The sequence below is a fragment of the Aspergillus welwitschiae genome (assembly GCF_003344945.1).
Source record: "Aspergillus welwitschiae strain CBS 139.54b unplaced genomic scaffold BDQ94scaffold_36, whole genome shotgun sequence".
NCBI classification, from domain to species: Eukaryota; Fungi; Ascomycota; class Eurotiomycetes; order Eurotiales; family Aspergillaceae; genus Aspergillus; species Aspergillus welwitschiae.
In genome coordinates, this window is record NW_020798730.1 from 94,618 (window position 1) to 111,162 (window position 16,545).

The 16,545-nt window shown below is 50.3% G+C and overlaps 7 protein-coding genes across 7 annotated transcripts; 3 read left to right on the top strand and 4 right to left on the bottom strand.

Annotated features, from left to right (window-relative positions):
• Window positions 1-113: 113 nt before the first annotated feature.
• On the bottom strand, window positions 114-1,645 carry BDQ94DRAFT_83375 (putative HLH DNA binding protein (Penr2)). The gene is made up of 3 exons (XM_026776649.1): window positions 1,423-1,645; window positions 796-1,353; window positions 114-737 (listed from the first exon to the last, which is right to left on the bottom strand). The coding sequence occupies exons 2-3, from the start codon at window positions 1,325-1,327 to the stop codon at window positions 385-387; spliced, it is 885 nt and encodes a 294-aa protein (XP_026622501.1). The 5' UTR covers window positions 1,328-1,353; window positions 1,423-1,645; the 3' UTR covers window positions 114-384.
• A 3,010-nt stretch (window positions 1,646-4,655) lies between these two features.
• On the bottom strand, window positions 4,656-6,329 carry BDQ94DRAFT_83370 (putative protein N-terminal asparagine amidohydrolase). Its single transcript, XM_026776648.1, has 2 exons — window positions 5,837-6,329; window positions 4,656-5,660 (listed from the first exon to the last, which is right to left on the bottom strand). Exons 1-2 carry the CDS (start codon window positions 6,006-6,008, stop codon window positions 4,714-4,716), a joined length of 1,119 nt encoding a protein of 372 aa, XP_026622502.1. The 5' UTR covers window positions 6,009-6,329; the 3' UTR covers window positions 4,656-4,713.
• On the top strand, window positions 6,109-9,901 carry BDQ94DRAFT_161979 (ERF4 family protein; the record flags this gene model as incomplete). Its single annotated transcript, XM_026769472.1, has 8 exons — window positions 6,109-6,209; window positions 6,362-6,431; window positions 6,531-6,696; window positions 6,828-6,907; window positions 6,992-7,088; window positions 7,311-7,647; window positions 7,698-8,758; window positions 9,825-9,901. 8 exons carry the CDS (start codon window positions 6,109-6,111, stop codon window positions 9,899-9,901), a joined length of 1,989 nt encoding a protein of 662 aa, XP_026622503.1.
• A 715-nt stretch (window positions 9,902-10,616) lies between these two features.
• Window positions 10,617-12,530, top strand: BDQ94DRAFT_150357 (AP-2 complex subunit mu). Its single transcript, XM_026767564.1, has 3 exons — window positions 10,617-11,011; window positions 11,085-12,063; window positions 12,136-12,530. Exons 1-3 carry the CDS (start codon window positions 10,675-10,677, stop codon window positions 12,140-12,142), a joined length of 1,323 nt encoding a protein of 440 aa, XP_026622504.1. The 5' UTR covers window positions 10,617-10,674; the 3' UTR covers window positions 12,143-12,530.
• A 555-nt stretch (window positions 12,531-13,085) lies between these two features.
• BDQ94DRAFT_83434 (uncharacterized protein) lies at window positions 13,086-13,536 on the bottom strand. Its single transcript, XM_026776650.1, has one exon. The coding sequence runs from the start codon at window positions 13,428-13,430 to the stop codon at window positions 13,164-13,166; it is 267 nt and encodes an 88-aa protein (XP_026622506.1). The 5' UTR covers window positions 13,431-13,536; the 3' UTR covers window positions 13,086-13,163.
• BDQ94DRAFT_150358 (uncharacterized protein) lies at window positions 13,086-14,934 on the bottom strand. The gene has a single exon (XM_026767565.1). The coding sequence runs from the start codon at window positions 14,583-14,585 to the stop codon at window positions 13,644-13,646; it is 942 nt and encodes a 313-aa protein (XP_026622505.1). The 5' UTR covers window positions 14,586-14,934; the 3' UTR covers window positions 13,086-13,643.
• A 209-nt stretch (window positions 14,935-15,143) lies between these two features.
• On the top strand, window positions 15,144-15,690 carry BDQ94DRAFT_150359 (uncharacterized protein). Its single transcript, XM_026767566.1, has one exon. The coding sequence runs from the start codon at window positions 15,280-15,282 to the stop codon at window positions 15,619-15,621; it is 342 nt and encodes a 113-aa protein (XP_026622507.1). The 5' UTR covers window positions 15,144-15,279; the 3' UTR covers window positions 15,622-15,690.
• Window positions 15,691-16,545: the final 855 nt, after the last annotated feature.

The following is a 16,545-nucleotide window of genomic DNA, read 5'->3' on the forward strand; positions in this document are numbered from 1 at the left end:
GGGGTAAAAGCAGATACGGGGAAATAGAAACAGGATACCCACCCCAGGCTAAGCAATTAAAATAAAAACTGGAGGAGAACCACATCGTGTCCCTCACAACAAAAACCGGACATCGTAAGACTATACCTTGCAAATAACTGACATGGAAAATAAAAGTGGAAACAGGGAGAGATCAGGCAAGGTCTGTTCAAAGAAAGGGGAGAATCTGTTAGGATAAAGGTTAGAGGAAAGGGAAGAGGGAGGAAAGCAAGCGACAAGATCGACGCTATCTCAATGCCTCCCAAGGTAAACAAGTCGTAGCACATGTGAGTATAAAGGAAGGGGATCATGCAGTGATTCTCTCACCACATTGTCTGCACGCGCAGTAATGCAAGTTACTCGAGATTAAACCTGGCCTTGGTCAATGTCAAGGGGCTCCAGCTCCTTCGAGTCTTCGTAGTCTTCGAACTCAAGACCTGCGTCGCGGCAGCGCTGCAACCACTTCAGCGCAATGTCACCCCGACGGTTGACCTCAATCTTCAGTTTGGAGTTCTGCGAACTAATTTCGTTGATAGCATGGCTTGTGGTCATATTGTTCTGATCCCAGCGTTCACTCATGGCTTTCTTTTCTTCGTGTAGTTGGCATATATATTCAATTGCGCGTTGCAGGATGGCGCCCTTGTTCTTGTCACAGTTGGGGACAAGGCGAGCAATCTGATTGATGCCCTCATTGATCGCCTCACGGCGTCGCCGCTCCACTAAGTCCCCGTTAGTGGGTGCACTATGAGAAATGGAGAGGAAAATGTATTGCTGTACCTTCTTTGTGATTGTTTTTACGAATCTGATGCCATTCCGGAGAACCTACGGAAGGCTTCTGGTTCATGCTCTGTGCTTCGCGAGCAGCGTAGACGGCGGCAGCAGTAGAATTGTGACCATGTGCGGAGCCGATAGCCTGGCCCATGTCGTCTCCGAACGTCAAGCCGTGGGCGAGATTATTGTCAAAGGTCGCATCCGGGGGAGGCGGGTATTTGTTCTGAGGGGTGTGGGCGGCGAGTGCCGCCTTGGCAGTGAGGGCATTGTCATCCGAGATACCGTTTTGAGGACCAACATGTTGCAGAATTTGCTGGTCGATGTTGAGTTCTGTCGTAGCGCTTGGAAGATGCGCGTCATAGGATCCAAGAGAGCTATGGGCGAAGTTCGGCTGAGTATCTGGGGCGGGAATGCTGCCGTTGCTCCCATTGGAAGATCGATTCAGACGCTGGGCATCTGGACCGGTGCTATCGGTACTATCGCGCTTTCGCTTGGCTGTAACACTACCATCGGTAGCACCCAACGACGGATCGGACATCGTTAGGTATGTATGATATGACTGCCCTGTGCGTAGCGGTTAGTATCGCAGCGTGTCATTTGGAGAGCCAGCCACCACGTCCGAAACGCACTTACCTGCTAACGATAGGGATTCAGTGTAGTTACCGGAGTTTCGCTCCAGCTCTAGGGGCCTAATCGGAGAGATTAGGCGATTCTCGTTGACTCTAGAAATTCTGTTAGTGACCAAGTCGCTTTTGCACGATCAGTACGGTTCAAGATGGTGTAGGAAACAGATCCGGCGGAGGACAGAAAGTAACAATATTGCAAGGGAAGAAAATGGTATCATTCATTGAATTGTGAAGGAGGCATTGAAGGGTCCCCAGTGAAGGGCTACAGTTGCTGTTGTGCACAGGTGAGGCAGATCTGGTTGGGTTGTGAGCTAGTAACGCGTTTGCTGACGCGCCCACCTCCGCATCCAAGCACCAACAAGCACGGAACACGAGATGAACGGCGCAACCACCATCAGAGATACAACTACAAACGAGAGATGACACTGAAGTGAAAGCAGTAGCACGGGCACATGAGGAGATAAAGAGCAAATCCCTGAGATGGGAGCGATATCGGCGACGCGTCGCGAAGACAGCTTTGCGACCGATGGAAGCGGGAAAAAACAGCATCATCATCCTCGGCCATCGCCCGACCGGGCCATGACGGAGAGGGAGAAGACAAGGGGGCAAGCCAAAGCAGAAGCCATGATGCGATGGCAATGCTTCTGGCCGTGGAAGAACCGCGGAGGAGACAAGAGGCCAAAGAGAGTAGAGGGGCACAGTGCGAGCGAAGGGGAGGAGAGGGAGAGCTGGATTGATTACCTTGGGATGGTCTATCTATCACCTGACAGCAAGTCACCTGCCACGGGCAACAACAGAAGGGAAGACGCCGGTTCGATCGCAGAAGCTGGAGAACGAAATTTGTTCACGAAAGAAATGGTCGGGATCGAAGCATCCACATCAAAGACAGCGGACGGATCGGCTTTGAAAACAAGCAAAAAGTTGTGGCGGATTTTACAATGGAAAAAAGGGATACATGGAGGAGTAGAGAGAGAGTCGAGTAGAGAGGGACTGCTCACGTGGCGAGGGACGAGGACGAGAATCAAAGAGAGGAGAACCGCCCGCTACGGCGCCCCAAACAGACCCGAGGTGTAAAGAATAAGTAACCCAGGCCGATCACCTGACCCCAGTCACGGAGTATTGATAGTAACTACTATCTCACTTAACTACTTGGTAGTAGTTAGTTATACTCCCGCGGTACTGCTGCAATATACTTGGTCGATAGTAAGTACTTCATCACCTCCAAGCTCTGGGCTATTGTAGTACCATATCCGAAAAAGGATAAGAAAAAAGGGGTTATTCTGAGAAGAACTTACAGTAAAGTAGAAACCTACTAGTTGTAAGCAGTCTCTCTCGCTCCAAGTGAGGCCAGCCCGGAATCATACCACCACCAACCATTCTCTGTAATCATCATTCTCATTGAGACTAATTTTTTTTTTCTGGCACATCACTATTATCTTCCTAGTACTTTCCCTTCCCCCTCCTCCCCTCCTCCTCAGTTCCAACCGGTTTCCTCGTCCCTCCTTCTCCATCCTAAAATGTCAGGTGCTGCCATCCCGTGCCCCCTCCTCACCCAACTCTTCGATTACCAATTCTGATTGGTCGGCAGGCCTCCTCTGTCCCGGTGGCCGGAGGAGGGGTTCACCCGGAATCACGTGGAATCCGGCAGCCCTCTTGGCTCGAAAGGGAAAAAGGGGACTGATTGGTGTCCTTTCTGACTTCTCTAGTGTCCTGCGATCGGTCTATTCAAGAACATAGCAGCGATCGAATGGGGGAATGTCCTGTTATCCTGCAGAAGTCCACTATTGGAGTGGAAACGTCGCTGCGCCATGGAGGGTGCCTGCTCATCCCGGTCGGCCCGTCCCTTCCAAGTAGCAACCAGTTACTGGCAGTAGTTACAACTAGTGACTATCTACGGAATACTTATGAGTTATTCTGAGTCGAGTCAGCACATACGTCCCAAGAAGTTATTACGGTGGCTTGTCTCTGATCCCCTCCCCTTAGCCGCCGATCTCTTTTGCAGTCTGAACTTTCTAAATATGTCGTCATGATCCGACTGTCCAGTCACCCACTTGCTCTTGTACCCCCTGTTTTCTTGCGAATGGGTCATAGGTAGTAGCTACTGCTAGTGGCTTCGAATCGTCAGTCTACAAAGTAGTGGTAGAGGGGCCCGCATCAAGCCTGCATTTGGCATAATCAATCTGCGATAGGCCACTATGCCCTCCCCATTGCGCAGCAACTCTGTTTTCCTTCGAACCAACCCGGATCGATTCCCAATCTTTCCAAGGCTGTCCGCTTACCCCAACCATCACATGTATGCTGCGTAATGCAACCTATCAAATCTCTCTTCGCGATCTCTACCAATCTCCTCCTCACCAGGATGGATACGCATCCTCCGAAGTATGCTACCTTTCCTTGTCCAGGGATGCGCGTCAAGGGTTGCATGCAGAAACAGGGGGGGGTACCCGACAGGAAGAAAAAAAAAGGAAAGAAAAGCCTCCTTCCAAGGTTCAGCAGTTGACTTTGAGGAATTAGGAGGCCATCTGACGGGCGAAGTCGCTGATCAGTTGGTCATGAGATAAGATGCTGGAGTGGATACTCTACCATTAGGTACTTTAGTTTGCTGTAGCGATCATTGTCCGGAGCCTTCTGATCATCCGGGGTTTCCTGCCGCAATTGACCTTGGAGGACAGTATACATCTAGTAGGCGGGTATCATCCGGAGAGCAGGAATGGGTCTAGATTCGCCTTGGTCGCTCCCAATGCGAATGAACGGCCAAGTGACGATGACAAGTTACCATCGCCTGTCACATGGATAATGGTCGAGTCTGACTGGGGCCCAGGAAATGTCTCACATGATAGCTCATGGCTCATTGTGGCAACTCGGGACTTTGGAACCAGCCCATCTGTCCGTCCGTCCGTCTGCCTGTCGGTCGGTCGGTCGGTCGGTTGACGAGATGCACTTCGCTCTCCGATAAGAAGTCCACTGGGTCAAGGACGGGGTGGAGGGCCCAAAGCGCATGGAACAGAACAAGTGCGCGAGGAACCGGTGCCCAGATAAGCTTCCTACGCAGCAAGGGAAGGAGCGTATACACGACTCCCATATCCCATAGCGCCAGAAAACCGGACCCTTGGACATGCATTGCGACTCTTATTCGTTATAGATTCCAAGCCCAAAGCACCTCTAGTATACGATCTATTTGATTTACGAACGCCGACTCAAGTGACGCCATCTGAAATAAACTAAATAGGCAGGGCATCACTCCAGGCTGCAACCCACCAATTCCGAGGTGGCTTTGAACTCAAGTGCAGTTGGAATGTCATTTTGAAGCTTTGACCAATCCAAACACCATGCTAGGGTCTGCCGTAGTGTCGGCAAAACAAATACCTTCCGTTGTCGCACCCATCATATCCCAACATAGAATTTTCGTATCAAATGACGGTGCATCTGTCTCAGCGGCATCTGTATCGGCACCAGGATCTCCTTCTTCAATAGAAGTTTCCTTACTCCATGTACGGATTGTTGGTTTCTGTGTGATTGCTACGATAGCACTCGTGCCCGCGTACCGAGCTGGGTTTGTCCCTTCCGCACCCGGTTCTTCTCCGGCTCTGTTGGCAAACACAATGATAATCTTCTTTCCGTGATTAGCATCATCGCCATCGAAGTTGGTCTCATGGCCCATCTTCTTCCTGATAAGCGGCATGAACCGCTGGATCCAGTAATTGAAAGTGTCTAAGTCCGGCTCATCAGCGAGTGAGTCGAGCTCGTTCCGCTCCAACAAGGTCAGCCAAGCCATAGAAAGTATGACCAGCTCAGACTTCGTATCCAAGACCCGATTAGCAAATTCCCAGGCAGTAAAGGGAGCCTCGAACCGGTATGGGTTGATGTCCATACAGATGCCGAAAGAGGTAGCTATCTGGGACTCCACCGAGCTTTGACTCGAGTTTGAGAAGGAGAGCTGGTGGTAGCCTTGCTGAGGGTTGCCCTCAGCCGCCCACGTCTCATCCGTGTAGTATAAGAACGATTTACGGTAGTTTAGGATGATATCACCGGTTTCGTCCACCACCAGAAGGGAGTTGTAGCAAGTCTCTGTGGGGTTAGATGAATCAGCCTGCTGGGCATCATCTCCTCTGTAGACTTCCGGATAGCCCACGCAGACTTTGCAATTGAAGCATTTTGCCGTTTCTCGAGCCCACTGCGCGGAAGGACCTTGTCCAACGGGCTCAAGGAAGGGTCTTATAGCCTCCAACGAGGGGAAGTTGTATCCTGGCCAAATCAATGATCGTGCTGCGTAGAGAAGTCCGGGGGTGGAAGGGAGTCTCAACGGATGTTGGTAGAGGTAAGAGCTCCAGGCTAAGACGCAGGGAACAAGCCACCGAGCACAAACATCCCGAAGCTCATGCGTCGTGTGACACCCATGGGGAGGACAGAGTAACACTTACCCGTCAAGGCCAACTCGGGCAAAATCAAAACATCCGGCTTCAGGAGATCAAGTCCAACCCCAATGCCAACGCCCCGCACTACCTTCCCCTTCTTGAGAAGTTCATTGGCTCTCTTAATATTCCCATCGACATCGCCCAAACGAGGGGCAAACTGCAGCGTTGCTACTTTCATCCCCTGGCGCCGTTGATGGTACAAACGCAGGAATGAAGTACAATAGATTTGAGCTGGACCACAGCTGTTTGTAGTGCGCAGAGTAATACTAATATTGCAGATGGCGAGCGGAAGCGGCGTCAGATGTAGGAGACGGAAGCTGCGTTGGGAGAGTCCGACATGGATGGATGCGAACACTTTGACTGGGGACACAAAGAAAAGGTGCGCAGGACGTCCCACCCGTCTTGGCTTAAAGGAACCGAAGATATTAGAGATGAATTATTCTACTTGGTCCCCTTATCACGGTTGAAGGGAGCAGTAGCGAAGTATAGACGATTGAACAAGACTTTTATTTTTTGATGGCGTGAGTGAAGCGAGAGACTGACTGGACTGGAGAGGGGGAGACTGGAGACACTTCCAGGTCCTGATTGGTGGGGAAGCAAAGTGTTCACGTGATGGTCCCGAGGCCAGAACCCGAAAAGGCTGCCGGGCGACGTCATGGCACGGGGAAAAGAAGGCGATCAAGCTTCATTTTAATTCCAGCCCAGGCGAGTATTTAATCTAATTCAAACTCGGACTGCCTTTGTCCTTGGCCATAAGGGTTCCCTCTATTGCTCGTCTTGTCCTCGAACGTTTAAAAGAGAAATGAACATTGGACCATGCTGTGAGGGGATTTTGACAATCATTCCATCTGATCACAGTGTCGGAGGTACCTGATTTGCTGCACAGCCATTATTGAGGGATGGATGAGTATGGATGGATGCACTACTAAGTACATACTAGGGGAAGATTTTTTTTGTTTTTTATTATTTTTATTAGTTTTAACTTTGGGAAATCGAGGTAGTTCTGGTTCGGCTCCCGCGTTGGGTTGGAGCCTTACTTGGGCTATTGACTCGTTTATTGTTTCGAGTCGGGATTCGGTGGATAAAGGATGGGCCTCTGGGCGAACTCATTCCGCTACAATAATAGACCCATGGCCATCCTCTTTTTTCTCGGCCTAGCAGTTGATTCCTGGAAACCGTCAATCCCACTGCATTCATTCTTTTGAGGGTGGATTCGCCCCATCAACGAGAACCTCATCCTCCATAGTAGTGAGAGCAAGTGTGTATGAAAGGGAGTAGATACTACTGACTATTACTGACCGGGTACTTTCCTTTACTTACTGTTGGTCTTCACCACACCCTTCCCATTCATTCATTGTATACCCCTTGGTCCCCTCCGAAACCTGGAGAGTGCCGTTGGAGGTCTTTTATCCCCCTTTGAACTTAAACATCATCTTGACCAGCATCATCTCCATCGTCCGTCGTTGAATGTCGTGCTCAGATCATCTTCTGTCCCTTGCCGCGCCCCTTTTCGATCCTCACCCGCCAATCAAAGCCGCCCGCTGCGATCGATTCTTATCCTTGGGCCATCGACATCATTTCCTTCTCCTCCCACCACAACGTCTCACCTCTCCTCGTCCACCACGGCCTCTCCGCCATCTAAGCGCGCCTCGCGGCCCTCTCGGTCGTTTTCCTCTTCGAAAACGTCTCCTATCGCGTCGCGAACGGGCCCTTCACTATCCTCGCCCCCGGTTAAAGAAGCATCCCCTTATCCCCCGCGAGGCCTCCGCGTTCGGTGCCATTCCTTCGAGGCACATCCCCCCACATCCTCCGATCAGGTCACCGCAGCGAGTTCCTCCCAATCACGATTCTCATACCGGCGAAAGAGTTCCTGGATACCTCCCACGATCTTGCGCCCACCGTCGGTGCGACTCGCAAACCCCGTCAACTACGTTCCCCGCAACACTCCGGTCACGGTACCCCATCTGTCGCAGCTCTCCGACGAGAACCTTCCACTCGACGCACACCGTGACGCCTACCCTTTGCTGACTATCCCCGAACGGCGTCGCAGTCGACCGACCCCATCCCCGAACAGTCTGGTGGTGGAGCGCAGTCAGGGGGAAACGGAGAGTGGACGCTCTAGCATCGCAGTGCCTCGCGGCCAGAGGCGCAGTGGCGCATTTGACGACCAGCTGGTGTTACGAGAAATGTCCGAGTCGGGAGTGTCAAATGGTGCTCCGGAGGTAAAGAACCCTCGCGCACCGGAACGGGCGCATCTGGGCTTCGATTTTGCGGTAGACGGACCTGGACCGCTTCACGACGACCGGCCTCGCCACATCCAGTCGCAATCCTCGCTGCGGTCACAGTCACACATTGCATCCGTACCATCCATTACTGGAGCCCAGAACGGCGGCGAGACGGATGTAGCGGAGGAGTTAGCCTGGGGCCCTGCGCATCCGTGTTATCCTCACATCAACCCACATGTTCCGATCGGGTCCGAGGAGTACATGACGACCCGCATCATACGAATCCGGCGTGATTGGATGATCAAGGGGGACCTGGCTCCCACATTTTCCAACCTATACCCCGAGATTCTGGACCCGCTATTACCTGAACAAGAGTTTCGAAAGGTGATAGCCACTGTGAATGACGAGCTCATCAAGGCGTTCGATCCGTTCAGTGTTCGCAATTTCATCGACAGTGCGCTGAGCCTTCTGACAGGATGGATTTGGGAAGACATCGGCGCGCCAGGTATCAAAAGCCATCTCAAACGGGTGGAAGCTTGGCTGGAGAGGTGGAACAGAGAGGTCGGGGCCAAGGACGGAGTGCATATCTGGAGTCTCCGCAGGACGGCGTACATGTCGCTAGACATCCAGATTCCGGATCCCAAGGTTGGAATTATTCGCAGTGAAGGAGTCCCATCACTTCCAGGGACCCGGCCGAGCAGCGGTGTCTGATGGAATGCCCGCACGATTTCTATCAAATCGCCATCTGCGGTGTTGAGTCCCGGTTTACATTCTCTACGACTTCCTTCTAATCATCTACGCCTTTTTAATATGTCTCGTCGGGATAGGAGACTGCATTCGAACTCCGATCTCCGAGATTTTATCTATTCTTGTGATTTCTTTTATTTCTGGACTCGCCATCATGATATCCATGCCCTAACTTTGATACCCGCCATGTGGGCGACAGTCCATGTTATCGCAATGTGAACCAGCGCCACGAGGTTTTACTGAATTCGAAATTATGGAGTAACATGTTGCTTCCTGTCGCTCCATGCCGACCCCGTGGACAGCAGATCTGGCCCGCACATGAGACGAGCACAACACCCCATCTCATTCATCAGTGGGTTACTGTCCGTATGTAGTTAGGTGATTATATGAGCTGTGTATATATACATGTATGCTCGACCGTCAAAACCCGGAGAGAGCCTAACATGGAGCTGTAATCGGGGATAATGCGAGCATACACAATGCTTACTCCAAATTACTACAGTTGATCTAGGGATCAATGCCCTCCCCAGTCAAATGTGATTCTGCGGATACGTGGGTGTATCCCGTAGTCGCCTTCACACAAAGTCTCCTAACCGTCCGCTTGGTGTTCATTTCAACGTTGACCCTATATGCCTGTTATCTATACCCCTTCAAGCGCTATAAGTATATATTATATCGACCTACAGGTCGTGCTTCGCCGTCGAGAGAAAAAGCTACGCTATTCACATGCAGAAAGATAATTTTATTGATGGTCATCCTCTGTGGACTCACCAAACCATCTAGTAGTCGGTGTACCAATACGATAATTGAACATCATCTTCTCAAACTAGTACCAAACTAAGCCACAGCACCATCGGTGATTCGTAAAGCTTCCCAAACGGGGGCTCATTGCTCTATTACGATGCAAGTGTCCAAAGCCACCGAAAGAACTATTATCATTGTATGTCGTATACTAATATTTTCCTTACTGCCTTATCTCACTACACCCGAGAATCAACATATCCGCATCGAGGTGTATGAAGACACTGTTATACTCCGCAGCTACTATCTCTACCTTACATTGATAGCCGACAGAGTGCGTAGCACTATAAAGCTGTAAAAGACATTGAAAGGGATTTATTGAAGCAGGAATACTGAATAAAAAGCTCCAAGTATCTTGGAGATATGAAGGTTGGCAACCGCCAGATACTATCTTCATCGAATTTGGATCAGGTACCTGATGTTAATCAAACTCTCGCTACCATGACTACCATTATTAGTAGGACATCTACCTGATATGGTTCCACTAGATGAATATCTTAACGAGGTTCATTCGAAATCGGGCAGTACTATGTATGGTATTGATACAAACGTCCTACGGGCCCGCTAGTCTCCCATATGCTCCCCAAAGCTGAATGATGGTTTGCTCTCAACATTTGAGAACACTGTTTTCATTTAAGAATAGTTATACTATTTAGGGTCGAACTGTCGATGTCCATCCTTGATAGCTCGAACAGCCAATTTGTGTGTGAGGGGTTTGTCGCCGTGACTAGTATTTTCGCATTAGAAGGTCTGGACTCCGTCGATTTCCTTGATGTCCTAATATTTCACCATATCCACAGAAGAATTGAATAAAGAAAACAATATACTGGCTGGTCACTCATCGTGCGCATCGAAAATAACTGTAATGGTTCGAATAAACTATAGTTGTACGGAGTAGGGTCGGCAGACAAACCCCCATCGCCTGCGCTGGTCGAGACCGACTTCAGCTTTCTCTCTCCGCGGCGGCCCCCTCATCCCTCATTCCTCTCCGTTCCCCCCTTTCCTTTGTTCTCCTACTTCTCTTTTCCCCCCTCAACCCCCTTCCCTCATCCTCCGCAGCGCCCTTTCACAATGCTCTCTGGTATCCTCATTTTCAACCAAAAGGGCGAGAATCTAATTTTCCGCGCTTTCCGCAGCGACTGCCGCCCGCGCCTCGCCGACATCTTCCGCATCCAGGTCATCTCCAACCCTCAGGTCCGCTCGCCCATCCTCACCCTAGGCTCCACGACTTTCAGTCATGTCAAACACGAGAACATCTACCTGGTCGCAGTGACCAAGAGCAATGCCAATGCCGCGCTGGTCTTCGAATTTCTATACCGATTGGTTATGCTGGGAAAGAGCTATTTTGGGAAGCTCGATGAGGAGGCCGTGAAGAACAACTTTGTTCTAATTTACGAATTGCTCGACGGTGCGCCTCACCTGTGCTTTCGAGCATACAACCCACCTGAAAGATTGCTAAACCGCATTTACCTCTTTGATAGAAATCCTGGATTTCGGATACCCTCAAAACACCGAGACGGACACCTTGAAAATGTACATCACCACCGAAGGCGTCAAATCCGCCATTGCCAATTCCGCGACCGACTCCAGCCGTATTACCATGCAAGCCACTGGCGCTCTCTCCTGGCGTCGTTCCGATGTCAAATACCGCAAGAATGAGGCCTTTGTCGACGTGATTGAAGACGTCAACCTCCTCATGTCCGCCACAGGCACCGTCCTTCGCGCCGATGTCAACGGCCAAATCGTCATGCGAGCTTACCTCTCCGGCACCCCAGAGTGCAAATTCGGCCTTAATGACCGCTTACTCCTCGATACCGACGCTGCCGGCTCCTCCACCCCAGGCAACCGCGACGGTACGATGAAGGCTACCCGCGCGGCCGCGGGCTCTGTCACCCTCGAAGACTGCCAATTCCACCAGTGCGTCAAGCTGGGCCGCTTCGACGCCGATCGGATTATCTCCTTTGTGCCTCCCGATGGCGAGTTTGAGCTCATGCGCTACCGCGCTACCGAAAACGTGAATCTGCCCTTCAAGGTTCATCCGATTGTGCGTGAAGTCGGCACCACCAAGGTAGAATACAGCGTTGCTATTAAAGCAAACTACAGCTCGAAATTATTCGCGACGAACGTTGTGATTCGCATTCCAACACCGCTGAACACCGCCAAGACGACGGAACGGACCAGCCAGGGTCGGGCAAAGTACGAGCCGGAACATAATAACATTGTGTGGAAGATTGCGCGGTTTTCCGGTGGAAGCGAATACGTCCTGACAGCAGAAGCGACGTTGACGAGCATGACACACCAGAAGGCGTGGAGTCGGCCACCGCTCAGTCTATCATTCAGTCTTCTCATGTTCACCAGCAGTGGATTACTGGTGCGGTACCTGAAGGTGTTTGAGAAGAGCAACTATAGCAGTGTGAAGTGGGTGCGGTACATGACTCGCGCGGGCAGTTATGAAATTCGGTACGTTTAATGCGAACTCCTTGCGTGAATTAATTGTGGGGGTGACTGCTGTGCTAACTCCAAGCGAAACAGATTCTAGTTTGATATGATAGTCTACAAGCTATTACTGCAGGCAGGGTGGCCGATGTTACAATCCCCTATCTGTAACTCAATAGCTTACATTCCGTTTCCCGACCTTTGAGCTTGGTGTCTGGCGTTGACTGATCGATTGCACGTTTCATGTTGGGTGTACTGCTGTACTCATACTAGGTTCTGTTCTCTTATTGCACATAGGGGTGGATTGATGCATGGCATAATGGCATTAAAGGGTTGGTCATGGACATACTTAAATGGCTTGGTAGTTCGATTTTTGTTACATTTTGCCGGAGTACTTACTGCCTCATTATTGGTGCTAACTACTTACTACATCTGGCCAAAATTCATGTTTCTTCTCAAGTTATAGTAGCAATAAATTTTAGTAGCATGGGTTTTAGCTTTATCTTTACTTTTACTTTTATTTTTCATTCATTCAATCATTTATCTATCTATCTATCTATCTATCTTTTCTTTTCTCCCTTCCCTTCTTCGCGTGCCATCTTTCGTATATCCTCTCGATGTCTAACTAGCGTTCAGAATATTAAGACAGTGTTGCGTTCGCAACTAGTACTGAAACTGCTTGACACTGCTTGCTTACTATTGTTGACAAGTAATGCATGAACGGAGGCTCGACCATCACTTATCCGAGCTTTTCCAGTGTACTAAAGCGCGCAAGTTCTCCCAATTCCCTAATGCGCTTACATATACCAAGGATTATAGTATTACTTTAGTAGGCAGAGCTAGTTGTTCATCAGATCGGACCTAGTAGTATATATTTGATGATCAACCACATAACTAAAGGGCGAGTCTACGCTGAGGTTTCAGACATGCTTATGCTTCAGGCGTGCGCGACGTACGCGCAGAGCAGAAACCTACCATAATACAAGTAGAGAGAATAGTTACGTCTACATTTCATCTGCCTTTGGTTGGGGCTGAACCCATGGATAGTTGATAGGAAGAGATTGATAGATAGTACAGTAGAATAAAGTACATACACAACCAGTGTGTCGGTCATAGATAGTCAGTCATATGATACATGAAGATGGAAAACCCGAAGTATGGTGAATACCGATTCCAATCCATATCCCATCTATCCGTTCACCCATCAAAAACTGATGTATGTGGATAGATGGATGGATAGATGGATGGACAAACATGATGTAACTAACCCCGGAAGATAAGAAACAAAACAGGCAGCAACGTGAAAAGGGTAAAGTAATGGTAATAACACAATTTGAAATCCCGAAAGTAACACCCGACGAAAAGAAAGAGAAGAAATAAAAAAATTCCATCCATATCCCGTATCGTACATGAGTCCGTGAATTGTAAAGAAAAACAGGAGAGCCAAATAATCAAAGTCATAACACAGGAGGTAGCGTAGCGATGCTATCAGGGTATTGGCGATTGAAAGATGCAAGTCCAGGAGCGAATTGAGTCGGTATCGTAGGCAATAATCAGAGGTATTTCGAACGGTAGACAAGGAGATATAAACAAAAAGAGGCCATTTAAATCCCCATCAAGTCTGGTTTAGCTCCTTGTCGCAAGCCTATCTCCCCCTGACCCAGGAGAGTTTGCCATCTGCGTCTGATGGACTCGTGGTTCCTGCCCAATTCTCTGGCGCAGTCGTCCAAGACCTGTTCGGAGAACTGATACCTTTCGAGGACCAATTTTACGAGCCGCTGATCGTCCTTTGCGATCCAAGAAGGCGACGGATCGATCGGCGATAATTCGTGTGACACGGACGCTATGGTCTCATCATTTGCTTCGATGGACGGCAGCGGCGCGTCAGGATTGTACAGTGAAATTCCCGAAGTGTTTATTTCCCTTGCGCTCGGATCTTCCTGTGATTGATGTGCCGGCGATAGAGGCGACTGTGTGATCGGGGGTGAATAAAGCGAGTAGAAGTCTTCCCGAGTAAGGCCAAGTGGTAAATCATTGGGAATTTGTCTGCGACGCTTGGGAGTGGAGAAACGGTCGCGCGATTTGGTTCCGTTGGAGAGCGCGGGTTCGCGATCCTCAGGGTCTGAGTCGAGGTCTAATTCGTAAGCAGATCGGTTGCGCTTGTTCGCGCCACGCGTAAGTCTGGAGGGAGCGCAAGGTGATGGGGAGGAGCGTGTGAGATTGTCCAAGTCTTTCTGGGCCACTCGTTTCTGCGACCGAGAGGGAGGAGGGGATCGTAGCTGAAGGGGACTTAGAAGACGCGGAGGAGTCTTGCGGCGGGGGATCGAAGCAGGAGAAATGTTGAGAAGAGATTGGAGGGCGCGACTGGTTCCCAATAGACCATTGCCTGATAGGAGGAGGTCATCTTCGGTTGGGGGTGGTGTGTTGAGTAGCAGGTTGGGCGCGAGATGCGACTGAGTCGACTGTTGTGGCATGTCGCTAGGAAGCGCAGATGGGAGTAACATCTTGCGCGAAGGTGATGGGTATTGCCCAGGGATGAGTGACATATGAAATGACAAAGGAATGATGATGACTTGGAGTGGTTGAGGAGGTGTGGTGGTGGTGGTGGTTGTTTGGTTGGTGGAGTGAGGCAGTCAATGCCGGAGTGTTTGTGCGCGGATCAAGAAGGTACCCGCGAAGAATGCAGGTTTGCGCCGGAAGAGGTTTGGAGGAGAAGAACAAGAGACCGGGTGAAAGAAATTAAGTGAATGAAATGATGATAGCAAGCGCTTTGATTTCGAGTAAGTCCGGGGAAATGCGACGAGGGAGCGACAGCGAAGAAGAAGGGGGTGGTGGAGGAGGAGGAGGATATCAAGCGGCGCAAGTAAGAGGCAGATGATGATGGGATGATGTCGGAGAAAGGAAAGAGTGGGAAAATGGGCGAAAAAGGAGAGGATCCGATTCCAGCGGCTTTTCTGGCGTTTTTGTTCGGTTCCGCAAACGGGGGCCCAGCTTCTGGCCCAATGACCGGCAACAATGGCTCTTGGAAAGTCTAAATCCGGGCTGCAGAATTCCCAAACACGCACTAAACAAAGCACTCGGTGTTGATGGACGGTGAAGCCCAGGGTAGAAGTAGTAAGTGAATGCGGTGGCAGGTAGGAATGATTGACCGGCCCTCAGCTGCGATTGAATGTGATATCACAAATTGAATGACATCGAACGTTTACAAAGAATGACCAGTAACACTTGTCTGTCGCCCTCATGCCTGGTCCTGGCGTATCTATCCTTCGTTGCCTCCTGGACGACTCACACTGTTCGTTTCGTTTTACTCTGTGTGTTTTGTTTTGTTTTATTATTTTTTGTCTCTGCTTTCTTGCTCCTCTCACTCCTGTCCTGAGAACAGGGAAAGGCCTATTTTTGAAGGTTGAACACTGCCTTATCCCTCTATATCTCTTTCTCTCCCTCCCTCCCTCCATCAATGCCCCTCCGGAGGGTGGAGTGAGACAAGGAGTGCAGGAGCCACTTCGGAGGGGATGCGGGCTGCAAGGCGTCTCCTCGCAGGGTCACCCATTGCGGCATTTCCCCATTGCGGTGCCCACTTGATGTCAAATGCATCGACACCAGCTGGAGAGGAGAGAGCTATCACCCGTCTGGACTGGGATGGGCCGGACCGGAGTGGGACAGGAGGCTGTTGCATTGCAGCATGCATTGCATGTTACGGAGTATACGTCTATACCTGCCTACGAAGCCATGATGATGGCTGATGCTGGGCTGATACTGATCGATCATGAATCCTATCCCTCCTACAGCGGATACATCGATATACTTTTTTTTTGGGTTGGGATGGCAACCCTCAATAACCTGGATACTTGGGGGGGAATGGTTTAATCCCTCTATTTCTCCCTATCACCACGAAGCATCTACATATGAAGCGCCAGATCCCTCTGTAAAATTAAATATAAACCACAAGAAGTTCTGAATTTCTTCGAATATAAAAAAATATGGACATCTTTCTTGGGTCAACTTCCCAGACAGGCAAAATTGAGACGCCATCGCGTCGCGTCGCGTCGCGCGTCACATTAGTAGCGCGTCTGGCGGAAGCGCGTCCGCCAATCGACGGTGGCGGACAACGCAGGTGACCAATCGGCTGGATTCATCGAATTCTCAGGTGACTTCCAAGTGACTCGTCCATCAGCATCACAATCATCGGACTCAACCGGATCCATCGAGTTACTTCCAGCCGGGGCTTCCGTTGAATGGCAACCATCGATGTTTCTGGCCGTTGTTGTCTTGAACGCTAGACAATCATCCCTCCAGTAACCAGTTGTGTTTCGCCGGCAAAGCAAGAGATCGCCAAGCGTCCACTGTTTCCTCCTATCGCTCCGGCTTATCGAGCCCCTCCTCCTGCCCTCCTTGCTTCTTTCCCGGACACTCACGGATCTTCCCTTCCTCAAGTCCACATTCTTGCTCAGGGCAAGGTTTTGATCTCCTTCACACAGGGACGTGACTCCAGGTGGCTATACACTA